This window comes from Theropithecus gelada, chromosome 9 (genome assembly GCF_003255815.1).
Source record: "Theropithecus gelada isolate Dixy chromosome 9, Tgel_1.0, whole genome shotgun sequence".
In the NCBI taxonomy this organism is placed as follows: Eukaryota; Metazoa; Chordata; class Mammalia; order Primates; family Cercopithecidae; genus Theropithecus; species Theropithecus gelada.
Genome location: NC_037677.1, coordinates 37,681,365 through 37,709,243, shown reverse-complemented (window position 1 = coordinate 37,709,243; position 27,879 = coordinate 37,681,365). Strand labels below are relative to the sequence as shown.

Here is a 27,879-nt window from a genome sequence, read left to right as displayed (position 1 = left end):
ACAAGTGTATGCTGCCATGGCTGGCTGATTTTGTTTTGTTTTTTGTAGAGATGAGGTCTCACTGTGTTGCCCAGGCTGACCTTGAACTTCTAGGCTCAAACAATACCCCACCCTGGCCTCCCAAACTGCTGGGATTACAGGCATGAGCCACTGTGCCTGGCCTTTTCTCATTTTAACTGAGAAATGTGTTCCGCTCTTTTGTTCCTTAGTCATTGATCATCACTTTTGTTGTATCTGTTAGTGTTGTCTTAGAGTTGCTGCACTTATTACAGAGAGAAGGCCTTTTATCACGACCAAATTTATTTTGGGAAATTTCAGGGAAAATGTTTTTCTAGAACATCTTATTTGACATTATAAAACAACTCTTCGCTCTTGCACTCCAGACCTCCCTTTCCAGTTTTCTTTTTCTCCATAGTGGTCATCACCACTTGTTTTATTTTATTGATGGACTGTCTAGCTCCCTCAACTGCAAAGTAAACTTCACAAGGGCAGTGTTTTGTCTCTTTTATTCATTGCTGTACCTGCAGTACTTAGAAAGTTTCTGGCATGTAGGAAATGTTCAGTAAATATTTGTTGAATAAATTTATGTAAAATGTCTCAGAGTCCTTAGAGAAACTGGTCTTTCGGGTTGGAGAATAAAGTTCTTTACCTCATCAGTTAGACTCATAAGGTATTCAACGGCTTGCTAGTCTCCTTAGTATGCTAATAACTGAAATTGTTAGCAAAGGTAATTATTCAGTTCTATATCAAGGCAAAAAGAGAGCAGTGGATAGAAAGATCTTAGAAGTCCCACTAGGTTCATCCAAGCCACCATACACACAGGCAGAAAAATCAAAATAAGGTATGAGTCTGAACAGGGTGAGCAATCTAGGAAAAGATGAACACACTATGCTAGGACCCAGAAATCATCAAGTCTATGAAAACTAAGCCAGAACAGAAATGTGAATTCCATAAGATGAGGGACATAATCTGTCTTGTTCATCCAGGCATGGTAATCTGCCAGAAATAGTGCTTAACTATAAGAACTGAATATTTCTTAGATAATTAAACCACCAACTAAATGAGATTCATGCAACCATGAAAAATCCTGCTATGGGTGCACAATATTGATATACTAGAAAGTTAAAAAATCAAGTTGGAAATTAGACTGCTCTTGCACTTTTGTTTGTGTGTGTGTATATCTATAAATTGGTGGAAGGATATACCAAAACATCAACAGCAGTTACCTCTGGGTGGTGAGATTAGGAGTAATCTTAACCTTCTTGTTATTTATCCCTGTATGTTCATTTGTGAATATTTATTACATCATTATAAGAAGGATTTTTAAACTATCTGTATGAGTATCTATCTGTAAGGATTTTAAACTATCTGTAAGAGTATATGTTGCTACTGTGTAAGAGTATATGCTGTTACTGTAAAGATATTGCATCACTACTGTTGACCTCAGAGCATGCACCTATTGCCTATTTCTAGGACTCCTAGCTAAGTCTTTGGGGCTTCAACTGGAAGAATGCTGGAGGAGACAGAGCTCCTCCCATTTCTCACAGCCACCTCCTACTCTTAAAAACGCTTCCAACTGCCTCCCAGCACACAACCAAGGGAGAAAACTATTCTGTCAAGAGACGGTGCCAAAAGGCAAAAACAAAGGTAAGGTTGATCGCTGGGGAAAGCAGCTGAAAAGGAAAAGCTCAGAACTCTAGCTGGAAATTTGGCTCACATACCTAGTATGTTACTGCGTAGTCTGGCTTTGTTGAATGCGTCGCTTTTAAATGTTAAAGCTAGATGTAAGCAAGGTGTGCAACAAAGTCCATAAGACAACTCAGCTTTTCTCAAAGGCAAGAAGAGAGCAGGATTTTTGACTGGCTCTTTCTTCAATAGTGCTGCTTATTAAATTACCACTGCTACAATGTTTAAAGCCAATTACCTGACCACATCATAAGGATTCTCTTACCTGTTGTCCTAGTTAAGTAATGCCGATTGATCAACTCCTTGACAGGAACTGATGGCAAAGAAAGTAGCTGTGATCGGAGCTGGGGTCAGTGGCCTCATTTCTCTGAAGTGCTGTGTGGATGAGGGACTTGAGCCCACTTGCTTTGAGAGAACTGAAGATATTGGAGGAGTGTGGAGGTTCAAAGTAAGTGAGATTTTCTTGGGTCTTGAACAGGCTGTGTTATTTCAGGGTGAATCATGGTTACTGATGGGCCATATTGAGAAGTTATTAAACAACTGATCAGATTTTATTTCTATTTATTGACATGGCCATAATGGAACTGAAGTCATAGGTTGGCATCTCTACCCTGGTCAATACTAACCCAACCCAGGTAGCTGACCCAGTCTGCTTTTGGATTCAGCAATTGTCTTACAGCCCATACTTTTGTCATTCTGTAATACACTAATATTAGAGAACATTTTACAAAAATAGAAGTAGCAGGGATTCTTCAAGATATCACTTCTGCTTCAATTATTGAACCAAATTCTTCCTCAGAGAACATGTTCTTATCATTAGTATTTTTCTCTGACAAATGAACCATGTTTGTTTACTGAGCTTTATCAAAGACAGTCTAGTATAACTGCTGTGAAACTCTTTGTTAAATATGTTTTATTAATTAAAATGTATTCTATTAATCAAACCAAATATTGGTAATGCTAGTTGTATGTATTAGTCCATTCTCATGCTGCTACGAAGAAATACTGAGACTGGGTGATTTATAAAGGAAACAGGTTGAATTGACTCACAGTTCCACATGGCTGGGGAGGAACTCAGGACACTTACAGTCATAGCAACGGGAGAGAGAGGTGCTGAGCAAAGGGGGAAAAGCCCCTTATGAAACCATCATCTCATTAGAACACACTCACTGTCGTGAGAACAGCATGAGGGTAGCTGCCCCCTTGATTCAATTACCTCCCACCGGGTCCTTCCCATGACATGTGGGGATTGTGGGAACTACAATTCACGATGAGATTTGGTTGGGGACACAGAGCCGAACCATATCGCTGTCCTTCACAATTTGTATAAAAATTAGAAAGTTGCATAGACAGCTATAAGGATTTATAATTATTCCTTCCCACAACTTCTCAATAGGTAGTAGCTTACCACCTTCTAACTGTGAGATCTTGAGCAAGTTATTTACATCCTGTGTTTCAGTTTACTCAATTATAAATGGATATAACAACAGGAAAGTGTGATTATCTCATAGTGCTATTTTGAAGATTAAGGGAGATAATTCATATAAAGAACTTAGATAAGTTTGGGACTCATAATATTCAATAAATGTTAGCTACTAACAATAACTATATATTTTATAGATGAGCAAACTGAAAGTGAGGGAGGTTAAGTGAGATGGCCAGGGCCACACAACTGGAGGAACTGGCCTTCAAACCAGGGCCTCTATGACTTCTAAACAGATAAGCCCTGACTTACAACCATTAAACAAAAAGTTTATGTTCAGAACCCAAAAGCAATGACTTTAGAATTATGTAATCAGGTATCTCTGAGATATTAAAACACATGTGTAAGATATTAAAACACATATGTAAAAGCTTAAACAAAAGTTTATGTTCAAAAGTTTAATTATGTAATCAGGTATCTCTGAGATATTAAAACACATAAGAATATTCCAGATGGGAGTAAAAGGTTTGACTACATGAAAATCAAACTCATATCAGCAGAGACCGTACAAAGGGCTCTCACTGCAGGCTGATTAGTTAGGAGGATGGCAAGATGATCCAGGACCTGCACATGCTTTGTCAGTTCAAATTTAATCTCATGCCAACAGGGATCTTTTTTAACATTCAACATTAGGCTTCTCAAGTACATATGACCATAAACCACACCTAGAGGGTTTCTTTTCTTTTTAATATTTTTTTGAGACAGGGTCCTATTCTGTCGCCCAGGCTACCATTCCCAGCCATGCAGAGTTTCTTAAAGATATTGATTCCTTTGGTTAAACAAACCTGCCACAAAAAAAAAAAAAAAAAAAATTGATTCATGGGCACCATCCCAGACCTACTGAATCAAAATCTTCTGGGGGTTTTTAACATCTCAAATGAATCCTATAAGTTTGGTAATTGTTACACAAACACCTAATTTAAAAATCTGATCATTCTACTATCTAAACACACTCAGAATTAATGATGGGGAAGGGAGAAATGTATTCTTCTGTAAGACAGGTAGCTTTGCAAAAAGGAAAACAGATTAAATCACATTCATTTCTTATTAAAATCTGGTGATTAACATCATTTTAGCTTTTCCTGGGACGGTGATATAATGTGCTGGTCATTCCTGTCTTAACCAAAGATATTTTTGTCCACCTAGGTTCTCATGTAGATTTCAGTTGGGAGTTGTTGTTTTTTTGTTTTTTTTTTTTTTTGAGACAGAGTCTCCCTCTGTGGCCCAGGCTGGAGTGCAGTGACTCAATCTCAGCTCACTGCAGACTCCGCCGCCTGGTTTCACACCATTCTCCTGCCTCAGCCTCCGAGTAGCTGGGACTACAGACACCTGCCACCACGCCCGACTAATTTTTTGTACTTTTAGTAGAGACAGGGTTTCACCGTGTTAGCCAGGATGGTCTCGATCTCCTGACCTTGTGATCCTCCCACCTCAGCTTCCCAAAGTGCTGGGATTACAGGCGTGAGCCACCGTGCCCAGCCGGTAGATTCTTAACCTAAACAAGAAATGTAGAAATTACAGTTGTTCCTTGGTATATGCAGGAGATTGGCTCCACAACCTCCCTCCCCCAGTATACCAAAATCCTTGCAAGCTCACATCCCACGGACTTATTGTCAGCAAAAGAGATGAGAGTGAGCTTGAATAGTCTGCCAATAATATGATTTGATGAATTCTAGGAAGGTATTTTCTTCAGTAAAATATTTCTCCAACTATCCTATTGCCAGTATCTAAAATTTCAGATTAGAGATACCTTCCTATTCACTAGAAAAACTGGATTAAAACCTAATTAGACTTTATTGAATATTAAAGTTTAAGTATATAACTGTGGAACTTGTAACAGTATCACATTTCAAATTCCTCTTAAAACTATATCCAATAGAGGAATGTAAACTATTGTCTCCACTCAACGAAGTCAGAGTCCAAAGAGTCTCCCTTCAGAGTGAAACATAAAATAAGCAAAATTTCACAGGCTGCCTGCAGTAGGGCTATGTGAGGGTTTTGGTTACCAGGTGACTGAGTTTCAGGAAGGTTGCTGGGAGCCCCATGCTCTTCCCTGGGAAACTGCCTCTTCACTACTCTACCATCCAGAAGCAATGTTTAAAATGGGTTATTAATTTTTATATTTATACAAATCCTTCTGAGATTACTTAACATATTTGGTGGTGACAAATTAACAATAAGTAAATTTAAGAATCCTTGTCCTATGCCCAACCCAGACAACACAGAATTCTTCCAAACTCTCCAGCACCCCCTAGTGGCACATATGGACCGTGGGACAGGTAGGTATTTTTAGCTCTTTCTAGCAATGGGAAGCTCTTGGCGAGCATCACCTTCTTTTCTTCGCAATACTGCTAGGAAGTACGTATTATTATTATCTTTATTTACATATTAAGAAGAAACAGTTTTCAGATAAAGAATTTGCTCAGGGGAACATAGGTGGTGGGGAAAAAAAAATGAGGGTTTATAATTTTGGAGCTCTCACACTTAATAACTTTGCTGAAGTATTGATAGAGGAAAACATGATCATCTTTCAGCCACTAACCTTTGCTGCTTCCTTTATTGTTCCTAATACCTTGTAGTCACGTGGGAGTTACCATGTACATTTTTTTTCTTTGGGTTTTCTTTTAATATTTGGATTTTGATCTCCTCCTTTTCCAGATGTATATGTTTAGTTATTTTAATTGTCACGTAATACTCTCTAGACATATCTCAATCTTGATTTTCTTCCTCTAAGTTCAATCTGAAATATCATTTTCTCTCTTAAAATACGGCTCCCCCAAGATCCAATATTCCAAACATATTACCAATGAGTGTATACCCTTTACCCTGAAAGCAGCAGAAAAAAAGGTGGGAAATACCTGAGCCAGGGAGATTAATTAGGGGTCTCTATCAGTGATCAAGGCCAGTGATCAAGGGGGACACCAGCCTAATGAAAGATGACAGAAGATAGCAATACTCTAACAGCGATGTGGTTCACAAAGTTCATTGTGCAGAAGCAGCTAGGGAGGACGTCTAAAATACAGGAATCTGGGCTTTTTTTTTTTTTTTATTTTTTTTTTTTGAGATGGAGTCTCACTCTGTCACCCAGTCTGGAGGACACTGGTGCAATCTCTGCCCACTGCAACCTCCACTCTCCAGCTTCAAGCAATTCTCCTACCTCAGCCTCCTGAGTAGCTGGGATTACAGCCTTGTGCCACCACACATCTGGACCCATCTTCTAATGCAACTGGTCCACTGACTGGCATTTGAGAATTGCAATTTTGCCTCTAACTATAGGATAAGGAAGTAAGAAGAGTTTCAAACATATTCAATTCGAGTAATGGAGCACATAGATGTAAGGTCCATCTAAAAGAGTGAAATGACAGAATCACAGAATATTTTTAAAGAAAAGCATTTTATTACTTCTAACTGTTTATGATAACTACCCATGAAAGCAAAATTATTGATTGGTAAGGGTCAATATAATGTTTCATAAACAAAAAGTTTAATTTGTAAGTTTTTGTAATTCACATTTATAATAAGTGAATCTGTTTCTGCTTTATAAATTTGCTCCCTTGAGTAGATTAAATATTACCCTTATAATCTTCTTTAAACTTAGTTTACAACTTTTTATTGTCATGAAATCAAATATAAACTTCAATTCAGATCGTGATCAAAAGATCATAAATTCTAAATAAGTGCTATCTGAATTAACTTGGTTTGCTAGAGTTTTCTGACATTCTGAAAATTCTATATTAGAAGAATTCTTTATTATATGATCATTTATGTAAAAAAAATTATGGCAAATTCTATATATAAGGAAATTCAGACTATCTATATTTATGCTTAAATATATTATCCAGGCAGTACGAGTACTTAAGTAAATATGTGAGTTAAATTTATCGGTTTTGAAAACTGTGTCTCTGTCCTCCTCTTGATTGACAATAAACCCTCTGTCTCCACTTTCACGTCTCCAAGTTCAAGTGCATTTTAATTCAATATAACAATAAGCTCCATAAAGATATAAACTATGTTTGTACGGTTAGCATCTTATCCCTAACTCCAAGCCCAGGCCCTGGTCAGGATAAGCATTTGATACATACTTGTCTATTAAATCAATGTTAATCATCTCTTCATAACTAGGAAAACTAGGCCAATTTTACCCAGATTTCTCTAAATACACAGACACCTACTTTAGCAAACTAAATGTAGAAAGAAGCACATATAAAGACAAGGGGGTTTTTTAAGCTGCTATTTACCAATTAACCTAACAATGAAAGTTTATCACTTGGCCAGGGCGCAGTGGCTCATGCCTGTAATCCCAGCACTTTGGGAAGCTGATGCAGGCGGGGATCACTTGAAGTCGGGAGTTCCAGACCCGCCTGACCAACTTGGAGAAACCCTGCCTCTACTAAAAATACAAAATTAGCTGGGCATGGTGGCGCATGCCTGTAATCCAAGCTACTCAGGAGACTGAGGCAAGAGAATCACTTGAACCCAGGAGTGGGAGGTTGCGGTGAACCAAGATCATGCCATTGCACTCCAGCCTAGGCAACAAGAGCAAAATCCTGTCTCAAAAAAAAAAAGAAAAAAGAAAGGATTATCACTTGATCTTCAGAGAAAGAATTGTGAGGTCATTATTGTTTGCTGACAGACTACACAAGTAAAATAAGACCTCCCAAAGTTTTGCCCCGGCCCTAAGATTACTGTAGGGCCTCAGACATCAAATCAGTTCTTCTCATCACTCAAAATTCCCTTAAAATTGACCTGATAGAGGAGCCAACCACATTTTTAAGCCAAATTGTTGGGTCTTTTAAAAACTAGCATTTTGGCTGTAGTATAACCGTCTTAGTTTAACTGATTCAAAACTATGGCTGGCTTAGCAAATTTAACTCTAGTGGCCAATAATAGTAGAAAAGAGATCAATATTCTTAAGTATGTATTTTGAGCCTGGCATTCTGCTAAGTACTTTATTCACTCTCATTAAAGCCTTGGAACAATTTTTGCATGTTTAAGTTATTAGTGATCCCCATTTTATAGAGGAAAATGAGGAAACTGACCTATGTAACTTGCTCATGGTCACGAAGCCATGAGTGGCAGAATTAGGACATCAACCCAGTCAGTCTGACTCCAGAACCCTCCTATTTATCTCTACTCTATGCTACTTGTAAAATTATTTGGTCTTGGGGCTGGGTTCAGTGGCTCATACCTGTAATCCCAGCACTTTTAGGGGTCGAGGTGGGTGGATTGCTTGAGCTCAGGAGTTTAGACCTGCCTGGGCAACATGGTTAAGACCTCATCTCTACAAAAAATAAAAATAAAAATAGCCTGTGTAGTGGCACATGCCTGTGGTCCCAGCTACCTGGGAGGTTGAGGTGGGAAGATCACTTAAGCCCAGGAGGTTGATGCTGCTGTAAGCCATGATCATGCCACTGCATTCCAGCTTGGGCCACAGAGTGAGACCCTGTCTCAAAAAAAATAAATAAATAAGATATCAGTGCTACTCACCTTTATCACTTGACAATGATTGATTTGTGTAAAGGGATTCAAATCAAAATGTGTCAAAATGTGCAAACTCCCTTCCTCCAAAAGTATTCATTTTAGAATACTGAAATTATTATGTTCTCTGCCCAGTGTCCCAGGGTTTACTGGTTTCTAAAGAGCTGGTGGGTGTATACAGCCTCCCCAAGGGGAATTCAGGAAGTAAGCTGGTTGTCACAAAGACTGGCATTAAATAGGTAGAGACCCAGGATCCTAATATCTTGCAATGTGCCAAAATAATTGTCCCTGTGCCCAACCTCACCATTGCCACATCACCCCTACCCCTCACAGTAAGCGTTACAGGCAGGCAACAAACTGGTGTCATCACAGAATGATTGATGGAGCACATAGACTGCACTCATCACCTAAACATTGTCATCACACCACAGCAACCAAAGACAATTGCATCACCCAGGGGTTAGATGTAGGAAGAGTAAAAAACAAACAAAAAATTTGAGTGTGTAATTATTACTATTTTATTTGATCCTTCAGGAGAAGGTGGAAGATGGCCGAGCAAGCATCTATCAATCTGTCGTTACCAACACCAGCAAAGAAATGTCCTGTTTCAGTGACTTTCCAATGCCTGAAGATTTTCCAAACTTCCTGCATAATTCTAAACTTCTGGAATATTTCAGGATTTTTGCCAAAAAATTTGATCTGTTAAAATATATTCAGTTCCAGGTATTGTATTTTTGGGGAAATGGGTTTCTCTACATTAGTCCAGCTATTTAAATAGAAAAGTTACTCTGATAATGAAAGCAATTATGAATAAACTATCCCATTCTAAGTGTTTGTTGAAATATAACAACCTGATGCCAAACCCAAAAAGTAGTGTTATTACCCTTAACGTTCCTGACATATGCCAATTGCATGATCACTTGAATTATTGGTTTGTTTCCTTGTTCAGACTATCAAATAACAAACAGAAGTTCTTTAAAAAAAACTTATTTTGTAATAGAGCATTGTAATGAGAATGTACATGCCATGGTAAACTATGTGTATATTTAGGGAGTTAAAGGAAGACAAAGGTTTTTAAATGGGGGAAAAATACAATTACATAATTGTTTTGAAATAATTATATAAATAATATAAAGAGCAATAACAAGGGTGATGCCAGTCCGAGATTGGACAGTCACTGAGCAGATGTTCTTATAGAAGTCATTTTTGTGTAAGATTATGATGGTCTTTCTGCAAGGTGGTGGTTTTTGTAGTCTTTTTTGTTACTAGGCACACACCATGAGAACCCGCTCTTTCTGGCCTTTCCCACTTCTATTTGTCGGGTTTCTTAACATTAGTGACTCCATCTGGATTCTGACAGTTTTCATAAGAACTTGTTTTTCTTTTCTCTCTCAAGTCCTTACTCAGTATTCAACACCCTTAACAGACTGGTCCCACTGCTGAGTCAGGCCTCTTGCACGAAGCAGCGATGAGGAGGACACACTTGGCCCATGTTATCCTGGAGTAATTCTCAATGATGCCTTCTCTGTTTCTTCAAGACAACTGTCCTTAGTGTGAGAAAATGTCCAGATTTCTCATCCTCTGGCCAATGGAAGGTTGTCACTCAGAGCAATGGCAAGGAGCAGAGTGCTGTCTTTGATGCAGTTATGGTTTGCACTGGCCACCACTTTCTACCTCATATCCCACTGAAGTCATTTCCAGTTGAGACCCACAGGGATTCCCAGCTTTTTGGAGTAGGTTTCCAGGTATTTTATATGTAGTTTAGATTGACAGGCAGGATTCATTGCTGCAACTAGGCACAACTTGGCTCAATAAGACTGAGATAGAGCTAAAAAGATGAAAGACACCAAACAGCATCTTTGTTTCTATCAGCCTCTGAGTCTTCATCACACATAGATCTCAGAGCCAACTTCCTTGGAAGTCACTAAATCCTCAGCAGAATTTTAGAGAATGCACATCAAACTGGTTCTCTGTTGGAGAGGCCCTTTTCGTCATGTGCCTGCATTGGCCTTTTTCTACCCTGTCAAACACCGAGCCTTTTCCACATGTGCATTCTCACACACAAGGGGAGCACTCCTAGAAAGAAATGCTTCTGCAAGTTAGTGATGGGGAGAGAAGTGCAAGAATAGAACCCTGCATCCACCTGTTCTGGTCCACCCAAGTCTTTCCTCAGAGAACACACTTCTTTCCCAAGGCCCTCAGGAAAATAGGTAATATAGTGGTTCATAGGCCAGGCTTCATATTAGAATCACCTGGGGGAACTTCTAAATCCCTGACGGCCTGGGGACCTACCCCCAAAGATTCAAACACTATGGAGTAGGGTTAGAGCAATGAAAGTTTGCTCAGGTGATTTTAATATATAGTCAGGATTAAGACCTGCTCATCTAAAGCAATTGTTCCCAAATAGAGTCACCTGGAGGGCTTTTCAAAGCACAAATTGCTAGGCCCCACCCTCCATATTTCTGATTTAATAGGTGCTATGGCTTGAATGTCCTGTCCAAAACTCATATTGAGGTTAATCCCCAATGGGGCAGTATGAAGAGATGGGGCCTTTAAGAGGTGATTGAGTCATAAGAGCTCTGCCCTCATGAATGGGTTAAGCCATTTGTGGATAAATGAGTTAATGGATTCTTGGGTTATCACAGGAGTGGAATTGCTGGCTTTATAAGGAGAGGAATAGAGACCTGAGCTAGCGTGTTAGCATGCTTGGCTCCCTCACCATGCAATGCCCTGTGCTGCCTTGGGACTCTGAAGAGTCCAAACCAGCAAGAAGGCTCTTAGCAGATTCAACCCTTCAACTTGACTTCTCAGCCTCCACAATTGTGCGCCAAAATAACTTCCTTCCACTATAAAATATTCGGTTTCAGATATTTTGTTAAAAATAGAAGACAAACTAAGACAGTAGGTCTGGTATGAGGCTGAGAATTTGCATTTCTAACACCAGGCAATGCTGATATTGCTGGCCATGTGACCACACTTTGAGAACCAATAATCTAAAGATTCTTTCGAGCAACCCCACCGTCAATGGCAAATCCTTTATAAAGTCGTATGTTTCTGGGAAGTGTAATAGTAACTAGGAAAGGACACAGAGAAGCTTGTCTGTGATTAACCACCAGCAAGTCACTGACTTACACAATATGGAAACCAACTCCTATGTTCCTGGTTTTTAGTTTTAGTTTTTGTTTACTTTTGGAAAATAAGATTGCTAAATTGTATTCTAACTATTACACAATTATAATAGTACTTCATAATGTGCTTAAGAAATGTTTAAGAGTATCTGATAAGTGATTTTTTTTTTTTTTTTTTTTTTTTTTTTGAGATGGAGTCTCACTCTATCACCCAGGCTGGAGTGCAGTGGCACAATCTCGGCTCACTGCAACTTCCACAACCTCCATCTCCCAGGTTCAAGTGATTCTCCTGCCTCAGCCTCCCAAGTAGCTGGGATTAAAAGTGCATGACCACCCCTGGCTAATTTTTGTAGTTTTAGTAGAGACAGAATTTCATCATGTTGGCCAGGCTGGTTTCAAACTCCTGACCTCAGTTGATCTGCCCACCTTGGCCTCCCAAAGTGCTGAGATTACAGGCTTGAGCCACTACACCCTGCCTAATATGTGATATTAAAGTGTCAAGCGTCATTATATAGTCCAAAATAGTATAATGGGAAGCCAGAAGACAGTATCTGGTCCTGCAGTATCTGGTCCTGCAGTATCTGGTCCTGCTGTATTCATGATCATTTGTTTGTCTCTATCAGAGCCTCCGAAATCAAAATCAACCCCTTTGGTCCTTTTTTTTTTTTTTTTTTTGGTGTTGAGACAGTCTCACTCTGTCACCCAGACTGGAGTACGGTGATGCAATCAGGGGTCACTGCATTCTTTACCTTCCAAGCTCAAGCAATCTTCCCACCTCAGTCACCTGAGTAGCTGGGACCACAGGCATGCGCCACCATGTCCAGTTAATTTTTGTATTTTTTTGTAGAGACAGGGTTTCACAATGCTGCTAAGGCTAGTCTCAAACTCCTGAGCTCAATCAACCTGCCTAGGCCTCCCAAAGCACTGGGATTACAGGCCCCACCTGGTCTGGTACCTAAACTTTATGTGCTTTTGACTGCAGAAAGGAAAAGCTGGCAATGCAGTTTTATTGAAATCAGCTTGACATAGTTGCTCTGGAGTTCAGACTTCTCTCTTCTTCCCCCTGAAGGTATTGAGAGGTTCAAAGGCCAATATTTCCATAGCCGCCAATACAAGCATCCAGATGGATTTGAGGGAAAACGCATCCTGGTGATCTGAATGGGAAACTCGGGCTCCGATATTGCTGTTGAGCTGAGTAAGAATGCTGTTCAGGTGGGATGCTCTCTGCTTACCATGTACCTGGAGGGGAGGAAGTGGGGGCGCTATACTGGAGAACCCCAGCTATATAATCACGGCTCCAATCCTCATTAACTAGTTGGTTGGTAGCCCATTGTGGCATCATAGAAAATCTGGAAGTCAAGAAACCAGTTTACCTCCTAGCTCTGTCACTAACAAGCCATGTATCCTAGAGTGATTCATTTCACTTCTCTGGGCGATGGCTCCCCCATTTTTAAAACGTGAACTTTTGACCAGATGATTTTCCAGAAAGAGGCCTTTCATCAACATGGCTCACTGTAGCCTTGACCTCCTGGGCTCCAGCCTTCCTTTCATCTCAGCCTCCTGAGTAGCTGGGACTACAGGCACATGCCACACCACACCCAGCTAATTTTCATGTATTTGTAGAGATGAGGGTCTCACCATGTTGCCCAGGCTGGACTCAAACTTCTGAACTCAAGCAATCTGCCCACCTCAGCCTCCCAAAGTGCTGGGATTATAGGCATGCACCACCATACCCAGCCAAGACACCTTGTTTCTACCTGGATGTTTAATGAGAGGTTAATCTGTTCATATTCTAGAGAGTGGATTTTAGAAATTTAGTGCATATTTGAATTATATTTGAAATATAATCTTCAGTTACCCAAATATTATGAAAAGAAAAGATTAAATAGATAGTAGGTCTCTCAATTAAAATCATAGATATTTAGGTGCTTCCTGAGGCCTTCTAACCACTGTCCTCTTAGCACCTGCTCAGGAATGACACCAGCTGAGCTGCCAAAAAGTCAAACATTACACGATGCTGGTGCTGACAGTGGTGGTAAGGAATAGCAAAAAAATAAACTCCTTCTGCAAGGATAGACCTAGGCAAAGAAAGAAAAATCGCTAAAGGTCTCTCCCAAAGCATCCCCTCTCAAGAAGGCCTGAACAAGATGCCCAATCACTCTTACACTAGCTCCCTCAGCCTGGTATCTCTGGCCACCCAAGGCTTACCATGGCCCTCTGCATAACCAACAAATCATTTTCATTCTGAGTCTTACACTTTTAGGACTCTAGATACCCAGTGGCAAAAGTTATAAGCAAACATGACACCTGCCCAGCAGGTTAATGAAGGGGTTACATTGGGCCCTGTCAGAGTCATCCATCAGTCAGTGTCAGTCAGTACCAGCCTGGGAACAGAGCAAGTCACTAACACCAGAAGGAGATTTACTAGACCCAGTAAGTCTTCACTTTGTGAGAACAAACCTCTTGTCACTTATCTCAGTGTGAAGAACAAGTGAGGGGGCAGGAACTGTGACAGCCTGGAGAGGAGCAGAGCTGGAAAGTGAGAGTACCAGCTCTAGGCTCTTTCATGCTGGGAACACCCACAAAGCCTAACAGTGTATAATGGGGCAGTATGTGAGGAGCTGATGTAGCACTCAGCCAAGTGAAGATCCATCCTAGACTACTACATGTTGTCAGACCAGTGATTTGGACTTAGATCTCTTCATTCCAAAGATATCAAATCTTAGATGGCAAGAACCAGTTCCTTGTATGGGTCTTGCCCTTCAGAAAGCCTTATGGTGCCAGATTCAGTATTAAGAAACTACCTTGGCTCTATCTGCATGCCTCACAGCTCCTTAAATAATCTTTTGCACAGAGTACAAAAGACTTTGTTGCCATCTTCCTCTATCAGTGTAAATGCCACTAGGTGCCCCCTTTTTAGGAGGTACTTCACTTTTGAGGTCAATCATCTTTAAAACAGAGACTCAATAAATTCTGGGGCTATGCATGTGATACATCACCTACATAGTAGATTCCTCCTAAATATGTTATAATCATACATTTCCAGGATTATAATCATTCATCTGCACTAATCTCTTCAATATTTATTAGAGTAACAACATAAATCTATAACTATCATAAAACCTTTTACACAGAGTAATATACTCTCAAGCCTTCTGTGAAAAGACTAACCAGAGACTTTACAGGAGCTATACATGCTAGGAACAGAACTAGATGCATCTGCGTAACTTGAAATTATCACCTGAACTCACCAAAATTCTAAGTGTGCACTGCTCTGTTAAAAGAAATTCACCTTTATAAGGACACAGCACTCTCTACCACAATCCAAAAGCACCACTCAAGATCATATGGGATGGTGCTGCATCATTGTATTAATTCATTCTCATGCTGCTATGAAGACACACCCAAGACTGGATAATTTATAAAGAAAAGACACTTAATTGACTCACAGTTTGGCATGGCTGGGGAAGCCTCAGGAAACTAACAATCACAGTGGAATACACCTCTTTACGAAGGTGGCAGGAGCCAGAATGGGAGCGAAGGGGGAACCCCTTATAAAACCATCAGATCTCGTGAGAATTTACTCCCTGTTAGGAGAACAGCATGGCGGAAACCTCTCCCATGATTGAATTATCTCCACTTGGTCCCGCCCTTTACACGTGGAGATTATTACAATTCAAGGTGAGATTTGGGTGGGGGCACACAGCCAAACCATATCAGTCATTTACATACTTCTGACCAAAAACCAAATCTCTGGCCTTTGACCTAAAGCATGCGTCTCAGATAAAGCAGACTGAGCCTAAATCCTCATGTTTCTCTCGCTGTTGCAGCTAGTGTCACTAAGGCAGGTTAGACTCCCCTGCTGTAGGGAGGGTCACAACAGAAAAAGAGTGAATCAAACAGGCAGAGCATTCCATTTGAAACAGGGTTTGATCCTGAGGAAGAAGAGGGGACAGTAAATAACGGAAAGAGACACTAATGGAAATATTTTTGTATCTAATATCTAATCAAAGTATTGCCAAGTCAGCCTAAGGGCAACGGCAGGAGAAATTCAGAACATAGGTATATACCACACACAGACCAGCAATAGAGGAATGCTTGGTGTAGGTGCTACTTCACAAGCTAAGAATTTAAGGCCCCATCCCCACAAAATTTGTCTCCAAATTCTGGTTCACTCCAGACATAAGGCACTGTATGAAACTCCTCTCTTCCAGCCTAACTTTACAAAATAACAGCTAGCAGTACTTATCACTTGCCAGGCAATATTTCAAGTACCTTATATATACCACCTCATTTAATCTACACAAGAATGCCATGAGGTAGGTACTGTTAATACCCCCATTTTACAGAGAGAGAAACTGAGGCACAGATTGAAATCATTCACCTATGGCAACACAGATTGAAATAGTTCACCCACAGTAATGTGATTTGGATTCAAACCCAAGCAGCCTGTATCCAATCCTCTTAAGTAAATTGGTTACCTTGCAAGTGAATCTTATGTGTTTATCAAGTATAGCCTTAAACAAAACTCATTGGATAGTATGTGAAAATTTAAGAAGTGGTTCAAATATGCATTTGGACAATGAGGGAGTAACAGTAAACACAGCAAAATATACATTTGAAAAGAGATTAAATGTACATTTTGGAAACGAGAAATCTTAGTAAACAAGGTAAAGAATACATCTGAAAGAGGATTCAGATGTGCACTTTAAGAGACAGAGAATCACAGTATAAGTTCACAGTTTTTAACTTTTAAAATACATATCAGGCACTATGGCTCATGCCTGTAATCCCAACATTTTGGGAGGCTGAGGCAGGAGGATTGCTTAAGCCCAGAAATTTGAGACTGACCTGGGCAACATAGTGAGACCGTCTCTACAAAAATATTTTTTGAATTAGCTTGATGTGGTGGTCATGTCTGATGGTGAGGTGGGAGGATCACTTGAGCCTAGGAGGTCAAGACTGCAATGAGCCATGACTTCACAACTGCAGTCTAGCCTGAGTGACAGAGCAAGACCCTGTCACACACATACACAATTTTAAGTATGGAAGGAAGATTATTTCCCTTGTTATTCTCCATCCAGAGATATGCAGATGCATATACTTATACTTATGTAGTCACTAGGCTATAATCACGTTTCCAAGGATTATAATCATTCTACCTGCACTATAGAAGAAACTTAGGTGGGTGGAAAACATGAGAGGAGGGAGGAACTTTCTCTTAAGGAGCAGCAAACCACAACTGTAAACATGGGAAAGACTTGTGGATTTCATCATCAGAATTAGCCCAAAGACTTTCTCATGTCTGCATGAAGTTCTCAAGACTTTGTTGCAGTCTTCCTATATCAGTGTAAATGCCATGGGGTACCCCTGTTTAGGAGATACTTTACATTGAGGTCAATCATCTTTAAAACAGAATCTCTGTAAATTCTGGGGCTACACATGTGATACATTACCTTCGTAGTAGATTCCTCCTAAATGGGACAATGCCCTAACTTAAACTGCATTTCTTTTTGCTTGCCAGGTTTTTGTCAGCACCAGGCATGGCACCTGGGTCATGAGTCGTGTCTCTGAAGATGGTTATCCTTGGGACTCGGTGTTCCACACCCGGTTTCGTTCTATGCTCCGCAATGTACTGCCACGAACAGTTGTAAAATGGATGATAGAACAACAGATGAATCGGTGGTTCAACCATGAAAATTATGGCCTTGAGCCTCAAAACAAGTAGAGTTATTCTGTTTTAATGGTATACTCGTTGGTGAGCAAAGTTGTCTGAAGGTGTCTCCCTTAACAAAGATTCAAATTGCTAATGCAGTATTTCAAACTACAATCTAACAATATGAGTACCTTATAGGTCCTGGAGTTTGGATTCTAAATTTGTTCTGTATACCTTTAAAAAACACTTAAGAAGATGAAGCAAAAGTGTTACAAGCTGCTCCAGAAAGCAAAACTAGGGGAGAACTTTCTAATGCCCAGAGTTATCTAACATTGGAGAAAACCGTTTCAAGAGACTATGACCTGCCTTTCAGGGGGGTGTGGTGGAAAACATGTAATTCTCTATCTAATAATTTATGCTTTGCTAACTCTATACCATGAAGGTTCTTCCCATGGGCAACCTTGGAAACACATTCCTTTTTCTTTGCTAAAAGACACATCTCTGTTGATGTCAGTTATATGTCAGTGATTTAAGCACAACAAATGTTATGAATGGTTCTTTTGTTTTAGTTGTTACAGGTTTCTTCCCTTAAAAAACAGAAGAGCTTTAGAATATTTAACAAATGCCTGCCGTGTAACTACTGTATTCTAAGATCTGACATAAGTGCCATGTATTGTCTATTAAAAAAAGAAAAAGAAAATGTTCTCAAATCTACAAAGAATATAAGCAGACTTTGCATCAACATCCATGTTATTACTAACAGAGACTCCATGGATATTTGGGATTAAGAAATATCACCAAACCTAATTTTATACATTAATTTTCAAATTGATCCCTTCATAGGTTTCAAAACTAGTGGAAATTTAGCAAATTTGTTCTTTCTTACTTATGATCAAATAGGAGTTAAATAAAACAGCAAAATAATAAAATCTAGATAGCATGACAAAGATTAAAAACAGAAATGGTATAATAACCACCATAATACTCAGGCACTTTGTCTAAGCCCTAGGAGATGCTTCCTTCTTTAAAATCTCTTTCACTCACGTTGCCTACATGTTTTCCCTTATTTATTGATGGGAGGTATTTGTGACATGAGAATTAAGTCAGAAAATAAGGACTGGCACAGAAAATCAGTTAAGTTAGAGTTTTACAGATATTTGAAAAGTCGTTTTATTTTCAGAGCCATACCCCAAAAATGTCAAGAGCGTTCAATATTCCTCAGGAAATGATCCTTCAGAATGTTTTTCTTCTGTATGTCTCAGATACATTATGAAGGAACCTGTACTAAATGATGATGTCCCAAGTCGTCTACTCTGTGGAGCCATCAAGGTGAAATCTACAGTGAAAGAGCTCACAGAAACTTCTGCCATTTTTGAGGATGGAACAGTGGAGGAGAATATTGATGTCATCATTTTTGCAACAGGATATAGTTTCTCTTTTCCCTTCCTTGAAGATTCACTTGTTAAAGTAGAGAATAATATGGTCTCACTGTATAAGTACATATTCCCTGCTCACCTGGAGAAGTCAACCTTCGCATGCATTGGTCTCATCCAGCCCCTAGGTTCCATTTTCCCAACTGCTGAACTTCAAGCTCGTTGGGTGACAAGAGTTTTCAAAGGTAAGTGTGTGGGCAGGGGAGTGGCTAAGTGTTTCAGATCTGGTGAAGTTTATCAATAATGATAAGAATGTTGCCTGAGATAAAAAGGTTGCCAAGAAAAAGTTTGACAACCTTGGCTGCTCTCACAAGATTAGCTTTCTAAAAAGTTACTGGAGAATTCAAAGAATAACAAATACAGGAATCTGGTAATAATAAATACCTGCAATCATCCCTTTAAACTATTAGACTGTCAAGAGAATTTCAACTGGCATAAAGCTAAGTGCATGTTAACTTTTCTTTGAATCGTGAGAGAATAAGTTTAAGAAAAACATCTGTGTCTCCTGGTGTTACCTATATGGTGTTAAAAACGTCCTCAGCATATGTGCAAATCAATTTAACTCTTAATGCCTGAGTAGCTCAACTTCACAAATCCCTACAAGTTATAAAATTATTAAAAGGTTTATTTCTGAGTGCCTGTGTAGCACTTCATACTCCTCAGAACAGTGTTATCTCCCTGCCTCCAGCGTTCAATTCTGTTCAGCTAGGTATTACTGAATACCTAGCCCTGCGCTGTGAACTGGTGGGACTGAGAGAAATTTAAACAGACCATTTCAACATAATACGACAAATGCTTTGATTGAGTAATATATGGAGTGCTCAGGGAAGGAGAGAAAGGGCACTTATCACGGTAGAAAAAGGAGAGGGCACATGCTAAAGGAAAACGTCCTGGATAACTGCATTTTTTCAGGGGCAGAAAAGGGGATTGCCTGAACAAAGCATAGAGGCAATGATACATATGGAAAGGCACATTATATTTGACATTCCTAGAGCATGACATATGAAGCAGAGAGAGAAAAGAGATTACTCTTGGAGAAGGAGACAGGACACAGGAATTTTGTAAGACATGCTATGGCGCTTAGATTATAAATTATAGATCAGTTCTTCCCAAATATGGCTACACATGAAAATCATCTGATGGATCCTTAGGGACCCTGATTAAGTAAGACTGGCCAAGGGACCTGGAATATGCATTTTAGAAAGCTCTTCAGCCCGGGGCACCAGTGGAGGGTTATAAGCAAGGAACAGGCATTAGCAGATTTACACTTTGGATAGATTGTTTCAGCAGTAGTGTGGAATATAGATTTGAAAGTGGGGAAAGACTATAGCCTCACAGATGAAAGAGAAAGTTACTGAAGTAACTTATGCTAAAATATGATGCATCCTGGGCCAGGGCAGAGATACAAAGTGGAAAGGAAGCCATAAGTGTGAGAAAGCATTAAGGGAAAAATCAGCAGGACATTATGATTGGTTCAGTGTGGGAAAGTCAGAGAAATAGAGAGGAATCAAGGAGGACTTACGAATTTCCGGCATTGGAAACCAGGTAGACAGTAGTGCTGTAAATAAAAGGGGGTGTGCAGAAAATGATGCAAGTCTGGACAGGAGGGCTTCAGTGAGGAACTTAGGCCTGGACTGCTTGAGTATGAGATGTCTGATGACTCTAGGCAAGGGGACTTGACCATATTTCAACACATTCAAAGCTCAGGGGACATTTGTGGGCAGGCAATGTAATCATGAACACACAATAATAACTCCTGCATCAATCTTTCCCTATCTCTACTGCCCGACTCTCATCTCTCACCAGGTTTATTTCAACAGCCTCTTTACCGGTCTCCCCAACTTTGGGCTTGCATCCCTGGAGTCCATTTTCCTAAACTCAGCAGCCAGACAGATCTTTCCAAAAAATAAATCTGATCCTTTCACTTCATGCAGAAAACTTCCACAGCCTCCTATCACCTTTAGGACAGAGGCCAAACTGCTAGTCATGGCTGCCAGGCTCCCAGACATGCTTCCCTTTTCCAGCCTCTTCTCTTGGCCCTCTCCATCTTGTAGTCCATGCCGTAGACTGTGCTCCCTGGACAGCGTCACATGGAATGCTATGGGAGTGGCACCCCATGAAGTTCAACAGCACAGAAGCCCTGACTGGCATGACATGGTTCAATGGCCAGAGTTTAATTTCAAGAATCAATAACTAGATAAAGTAATGATATTGACTCAAACTTACTATTCAAACCAACCTTTTATTCCTTAGGCTTGTGTCACCTGCCCTCAGAGAGAACTATGATGATGGACATTATCAGCAGGAATGAAAAAAGAATTGACCTGTAAGAATATTTTTTAATTCTTTACATGAAGCAGTGTTTCTTGAAGTACAGTGATCTAGCTACTTACAAGAACCACCTAGATGCCTGATAAAATGCAAATTTCTGGGCTAGAGCCCAGATGATTGAATCAGAAACTCTGTGTGAGGCTAAAAATTGCATTTATATCTTTTCCCTAAGCGATTCTTATACATACTAGGTTAAGAACCAAATACTTAAAGATAAGAATTGTACCAAATCAGAGCACTTCTCCTTGGCTTAATTTCATCTCAGTTCTATATGATGCCCATGTCAGATTCCGTAACTTCTCAAGCCACCTACACTCCGTGGTTAGAGAGGGAATGGGATGAGACGGTGGTGATAGTAGCTTGAATAGCTGTGAAAAGTTAGCTGGAGAATCCCCATCAAAATAAATTAGTAAGGGGTTGGTGTGAAGGTTCAAGGATTTGTACTTTATGATGAGGTAAAATGAGGTTCAACAGTGATCAAGTACCCTTGGAAAGTTGATTTGGGGTTCACATCAGGTGTAGGGAGTTTTCTCTTGTTCACATTCAATTTTACCTAACATTGATTATCTACTATATGTCATCCAGACTGCCAGGTACTTTAGTAATTTAACAAGCAAATATTAAGCATTTCCTGTGAGCAAGACACCAAGCTATGCTTTCATACGCATTATCTCATGAATCCCTGCCGCCATCCTGACTAGTATGTACTTGCCTGGAGATTTGCCACTGCTTAAAAAATGCCAAACAATGGTGATCATCTTGTCACATTTCTAGAGCATCCATGAATTCATGGCTCTTTGAGGGCCTATTCTCAATCTGAGATATGAGCTTCCTGGAACAATAAACTCATACTTTCCACCAGAGATTCATTCAAAACTCATTCATGTATTCACTCATTCCTTCATTCCTTTAGCAGTTTTGAATGCCTAATATTCTAGAAAACTGAGAACATTTTGTGAATATTCCCTTTTTACTTTCTTCACTAAGGTTTGGAGAAAGCCAGAGCCAGACGTTGCAGACCAATTATGTTGACTACTTGGATGAGCTCGCCTTAGAGATAGGTGCGAAGCCAGATTTCTGCTCTCTCTTATTCAAAGATCCTAAACTGGCTGTAAGACTGTTTTTCGGACCCTGCAACTCCTATCAGTATCGCCTAGCTGGGCCTGGGCAATGGGAAGGAGCCAGAAGTGCCATCTTCACCCAGAAACAAAGGATACTGAAGCCACTAAAGACTCGGGTCCTGAAGGATTCATCTAATTTCCCAGTTTCCTTTCTGTTGAAAATCCTGGGCCTTGTGGCTGTTGTTGTGGCCTTTTTCTGCCAACTTCAATGGTCCTAGTCAGCATAACACTTTGGGCTTTATTATCTTGTCAGTCACTACCTCCTAAAGAAAAAAAAAAAAAACTAGAAGAAAAAATATTAAATTCATGTTCTAATAATATATTTTAGAGTTAGGTAGTACAGGTCAGGGGGAAATTGTAGAGAATTAGCAGAATTGGGTCTATGTGCAAAACCAAATTGTGTCATGCAATTTTGCCATTCCACGCTTCCCTCAGTTCACGAAAGTTACCAAAAAGTAAAATAAAATAAGACTGGTGGCCGGGCACGGTGGCTCACGCCTGTAATCCCAGCACTTTGGGAGGCCGAGGCGGGCGGATCACAAGGTCAGCAGATGGAGACCACGATGAAACCCCGTCTCTACTAAAAATACAAAAAACTAGCCGGGCGCGCTGGCGGGCGCCTGTAGTCCGAGCTACTCAGGAGGCTGAGGCAGGAGAACGGCGTAAACCCGGGAGGCGGAGCTTGCGCTGAGCCGAGATTGCGTCACTGCACTCCAGCCTGGGCGACAGAGCGAGACTCCGCCTCAAAAAAAAAAAAAAAAAAAAAAAAAAGACCGGCTCAGGTAAATAGTGCTGCCAGCCCTGATATACAGGAGTTGTATGGAAAAATAATAGAATTACACAGCATGAAAAGCAGCCCATGGTTTAAATTATTAGTCAATTTAAATTGTGGGTAAATATTTAAGACTCCCAAACAATGTTTTTAATGGTCTTCTATCCACCCTACTTGATAACAGAGTTCTCAGATGTTAGGTCATGTTTCATCTGCTCAGTCGGGGATCACTCAAACTACTAGAGAAAAAAGTGAGAGGATAGATTTAGAAAACATCAGTAATTGCTCAGATGAACTTTTAGGACCTCATATTTAGAGCTAAGCAAATAGCCATATTTCCTGTATTTTGACAGAAATACTGCTGGAAAAATTAAAATGTCATGATAGCTACCTAACAAATATAAATGTTTAATGCTTATCGTAGGCCAGACATTATGCTATGTGCACATCATATGTATTATTTCATTTAATTCTCACAATTCTGTGAGATGGTTACAGCTATTATAGTCATTTCACAGATGATGAAACTAAGATTCAGAGCAGCTGATATTGTGAGGCAGCTGGAATTGGAACCCAGGTGTGTTGAACTCTAGAACTAAAGATCATAACGTTGTCTTGTAATATATTTATTTACAAAACACTTCATTATTTATAAAGAATTTATTAACAGTTTATCTTATTTATACTCATATATCTGTTACTTTGGGAGGCCCTTTACATAGAAAACAGCATTCTTTTTTCCAAATATGACCAAATTACTTTTATTTATAATTTTTGGTTTATATTTCAGCTAGATCTAAAAAGCATCTGAAGGAATTTACAATGAAAGATACCTATGCAATAACATTTAGGATAATCTTTGACATTTTGGAAAAATAAGAATTGAGGGAAAAAAGGTGTATCTCCCAAGTAGATGCAAAGCATTATATTGATTGACACTTGTATCTAACTCCAGCCTTACAGATAACCAAGGCAAAAAGCTAAATAAACAATATGTAACCTCTAACATTTGGTAAAAGGAAGTATACTGGTCTGTTAGGAGAGACAAACATTTTTTTTAGAATTGAAGTCTAAAACAAACAAAACCAATTCAATGTCAATAGACATTGAGCAACATAATAGACAAACATCTCCTAATGGAACATTTGTTACAGCTGCTCCTTCCATGAACTGTGCTTTGTAAAATGAGCTCTGTCCGTGAGTCCAAACCAAACCCTTCCAAGAGAGAACAAAGGTCAGAGATGTTGAAGATTTCAACAAATTTCTCCTCTTATTTCTACCAAGCCTTTGTGAACATTGTTCTTCATTTTGGCCTGGATTTCTCCCTCAGGGACCTAGAACAATGGAATGTCAGTCTCTGTAGTTAAAACTTTTTCTTTAAAATTCAATTAAGTTATACCAGGATTTACAGGCAAGATTTTTTTTCTTCATTGCTCCCGTAAGCAAATTTGTTTTAAAAAATTGTAAATGAGGTATATATTTAGTTCTTGGTTAAAAAATATATTGCTTTGTTAAGTATTAAAAATTTTTTGTAAGCCATTGTATTAATAATACTAATAAAATTTATCAAGCCGTTATAGCAAGGGTCAGTGAATTACTACTGCCTGTGGGCCAAATCTAGCTCACTATCTGTTTTTGTAAATAAATTTTTATAATAGTACACAGCCACACTCATTCATTTATTTTATGGGGTTGCTTTCAAGCAACACTTGTAGAGTTGAGTAGTCGCAACAGAACCTATGTGACCCACAAAGCTAAAATACTTACGTTCTCACCATTACAGGAAAACTTTGGCAATTCCTGCTTTATAATATGTAAGGCATTGTCCTGTTTTGCATAACTTGCCTTATTTTGTCATTATCACTACCCATTTAATAGCTATGGTTGTTTTCCTACTTCTACAGTGGAAGAGATTGAAAAGCATTTGTCAGGTTAATGCTAAATCAGTGAGTAAATATAGCTCCACGAGGAAAATATTATTAAATTTATATCCCTAAAATTTTTAGAAATCTCTTGAAATCTTTCCAAATGTTCTGGTATCTTTGAAAAATGTAAATAGTTTATTTATAGAGAACCCTGCCTCTGAGGTTGACTCAAAGGTTAAAGAAGACTCATCCGTCTATCCTTCTGCCTGCATATATCCTGAACATCCAACTATCCCAGGAAAACCATCTAGAGTAGTTTGTTTCAAATTATTAGCCACAGACCACCTACATCACAATAACTCAGGGAGCTTACAGAAGTGAAGATTCCTGAATATAAATACAGTAATAATTCAGATCTGCTGAATAGACATCTCTGCTGAAATCCACAGTTTTCATAAGCTCCCCCAGAAGATTCCTGTGTACATTAAATCTAGAAACCATTAGTCTGAAATCTCTCAAAAAATAAAAATAAAAACTGCTTTCAGAGAGTAGCCCACAAAATTTCCCATTCTTCAAGGACAAATTCCTCCTTCTGTTCAGTCTTAATGCTCTAGCTGCAGTTTACAATTTTTGTTCTCCTGTAAAGAATGTTAACTGGTTATCACCTTCAATAGTTTCAATATGTCCCCCAAAGTTACGTGTTTGAAACTGGCAATAGTATTGGGAGGTAGGGCCTAATGAGGTGATTAGATGAAGTCTCTGTCTTCATGAAAAGATTAATCCCATTATCTCATTAGGTGAAGTCTCTGTCTTCATGAAAAGATTAATCCCATTATCTCAGGAGTGTGTTGGTTATAAAAGCAAGTTTGGCTCCCTCTTTTCCCCATACACTCTTTTTCCCTTCCGCCTTCTCCTTTGCCATGGGTGGACACAGCAAGAAGCCCCTCATCAGATGCTGGCCCCTTGGTCTTGAATTTCCTAGCCTCTACAACTAAGCCAAATATATTTGTTTATTTTAAATAACCCAGTCTCAGATATTCTGTTATAGAAGCACAAAATGGACTAAGACACCACCCTTTTCCAAAATCTCTCCTTGTGTTGGCTCCCTTTACTAGCGTTTCTTTTAACTATTCTCTTTATGATAGTTTCTTAATTTTTTCTATCAAAAGCTAAATATGGCACAATTGTTCTTTACAGAAAAATAAAGATATTTTAAATAAAATACTAGGGACATGGTATGTAATACAATTTGAAACAATAACTTGAAATAATAAAGATTGAAGATGCTTAACCCAGAAAGAATCCAGCATCTACATTATAATGAGGATAAAAAGGGAAGCCTCTTTTGTATCATCAGTCTTTCATCCTGGAAGCTGCTGCTACTGACCTGCAACTTTGGCTGTTTCCAAGGGGGCAGAATGTGTTAACACTGAACAGGATTCACTTTCTTGCCCATTATGCCTGGTGACTAAATGGATTAATGAAGCTAAGTCAAAGGCTTCTAAGACTAGATTCTACTTAATCCAGGTCAGACATCAAAATAAGACTAAATATGCAAGGATTTTATTAAGCAAAATACCTGTATGAAGGAAAATAAGAGAGTATGCCAAGATTTGAGTGTGTCCCCCAAAAGTCCATGAGTTGGAACCTTAATTCCTCAATGCAGCAGTGTTGGGAGGTAGAGCCTAGTGAGAGGTGTTTGGGTCAGGGAGGTTCCAGCATCACGAAGGAATTCATGCAGCCACACCTTTCCTTTTCCACATGTCCACTTCCGCTTTCACTTCTCTGCCATGTTATACTGCAGATCAAGACATTCACCAGAGGCCAACTAAATGACAGCTTCTCAATCTTAAACTTCCCAGCCTTCAGCAGTATAAGAAATAAATTTATTTTCTTTGTAAAAGAAATAAATTTCTTTTGCTTTATATATTCTGCTATAGTAACTGAAAGAAGACTAAAATAAAGGAGTGAAAAGCTGGAAGAGTCATCAGATTGCAATACAAGTCTGATACTGAGTGAAAAAGAGAGGGAAGAAATGTTGCGTAGAAACATCTTAGACTGCTGTGCAGGCTAAGGAAGATTCAGCAGGAAGATTCACCATTGAAAAGTCTTCAAGCCACCAAAGGTGTCCCAAGTCTCTCTAACATAGTTAGCCACTGGCTGAAAACAGCTCATTGGAAAGCAAGACTTAGCACAAGCACAGAAGTGTATCTCAAGTACAGCAGTTGAAGAGCTTGGTCAATTATACTGCCTATACTAACTATATTAGAGATCCATGAGGCACATTCTCATGACTGCCACAGGTTTATCGCCTCCTTTGTCAATCAAAACTCTCTAATTGATCGTAACCTATCTTCCCAGCCTTACCTCCCACTGCTATGCCAACCATGCTTGCTTTCCGGCCAAACCACATGACTCACTATTCTACAGAGATGGCTGCACTTGGTCTTGCTTTGTGCTGTTGCAGGACTTCTCCTTAGTTCAACTAAAGATGGGGTTCTTTGTCCCCCAGCCATGAAAGTTCAGGCTCATAGACAATTTGAATGGTGAGTAAGACAGGGCTTTATTGAGTAAAAAGGAAGAATTAAAAGGAAACAGGGACTCTCCGCAAGGCCAGAGTCCCTTGCTAGGGTGCTTCCTGCCCTGGAGTTCAAACTCCAGGTTCCACACAGGAAGAGGAGGGGCCAGGCTCCTCCCCGCTACAAATGGTGCGAATTTTTGAGGCTCCACCCCAGTGAAGAGTCTGGTTGGAGTTTTTTCAGGGACCTTCTCAAACTTGGCTGTCTCATTCCCCTCTAAAGAAGTACATCTAACTGCGGTTAGAATAAGGATAAGGACAAAGACAAATCTTAACTGCTTCCTGCTGACAGGAGGCACTGTTTTGGGGAAACAGCAGACAGAGCTTCCTTAGAGGCCTTTTTAAGGG

The 27,879-nt window shown here is 39.5% G+C and overlaps 1 protein-coding gene across 1 annotated transcript; it reads left to right on the top strand.

The window, feature by feature from the left end:
• Window positions 1-1,543: 1,543 nt before the first annotated feature.
• Window positions 1,544-22,584, top strand: FMO2 (flavin containing monooxygenase 2). Its single transcript, XM_025397045.1, is given in 10 exon segments — window positions 1,544-1,647; window positions 1,997-2,134; window positions 9,182-9,370; window positions 10,186-10,347; window position 10,968; window positions 12,845-12,987; window positions 17,300-17,499; window positions 18,694-19,049; window positions 21,118-21,190; window positions 22,183-22,584. Coding segments are annotated over 9 exon segments (1,608 nt in total). The 5' UTR covers window positions 1,544-1,647; window positions 1,997-2,002; the 3' UTR covers window positions 22,535-22,584.
• Window positions 22,585-27,879: the final 5,295 nt, after the last annotated feature.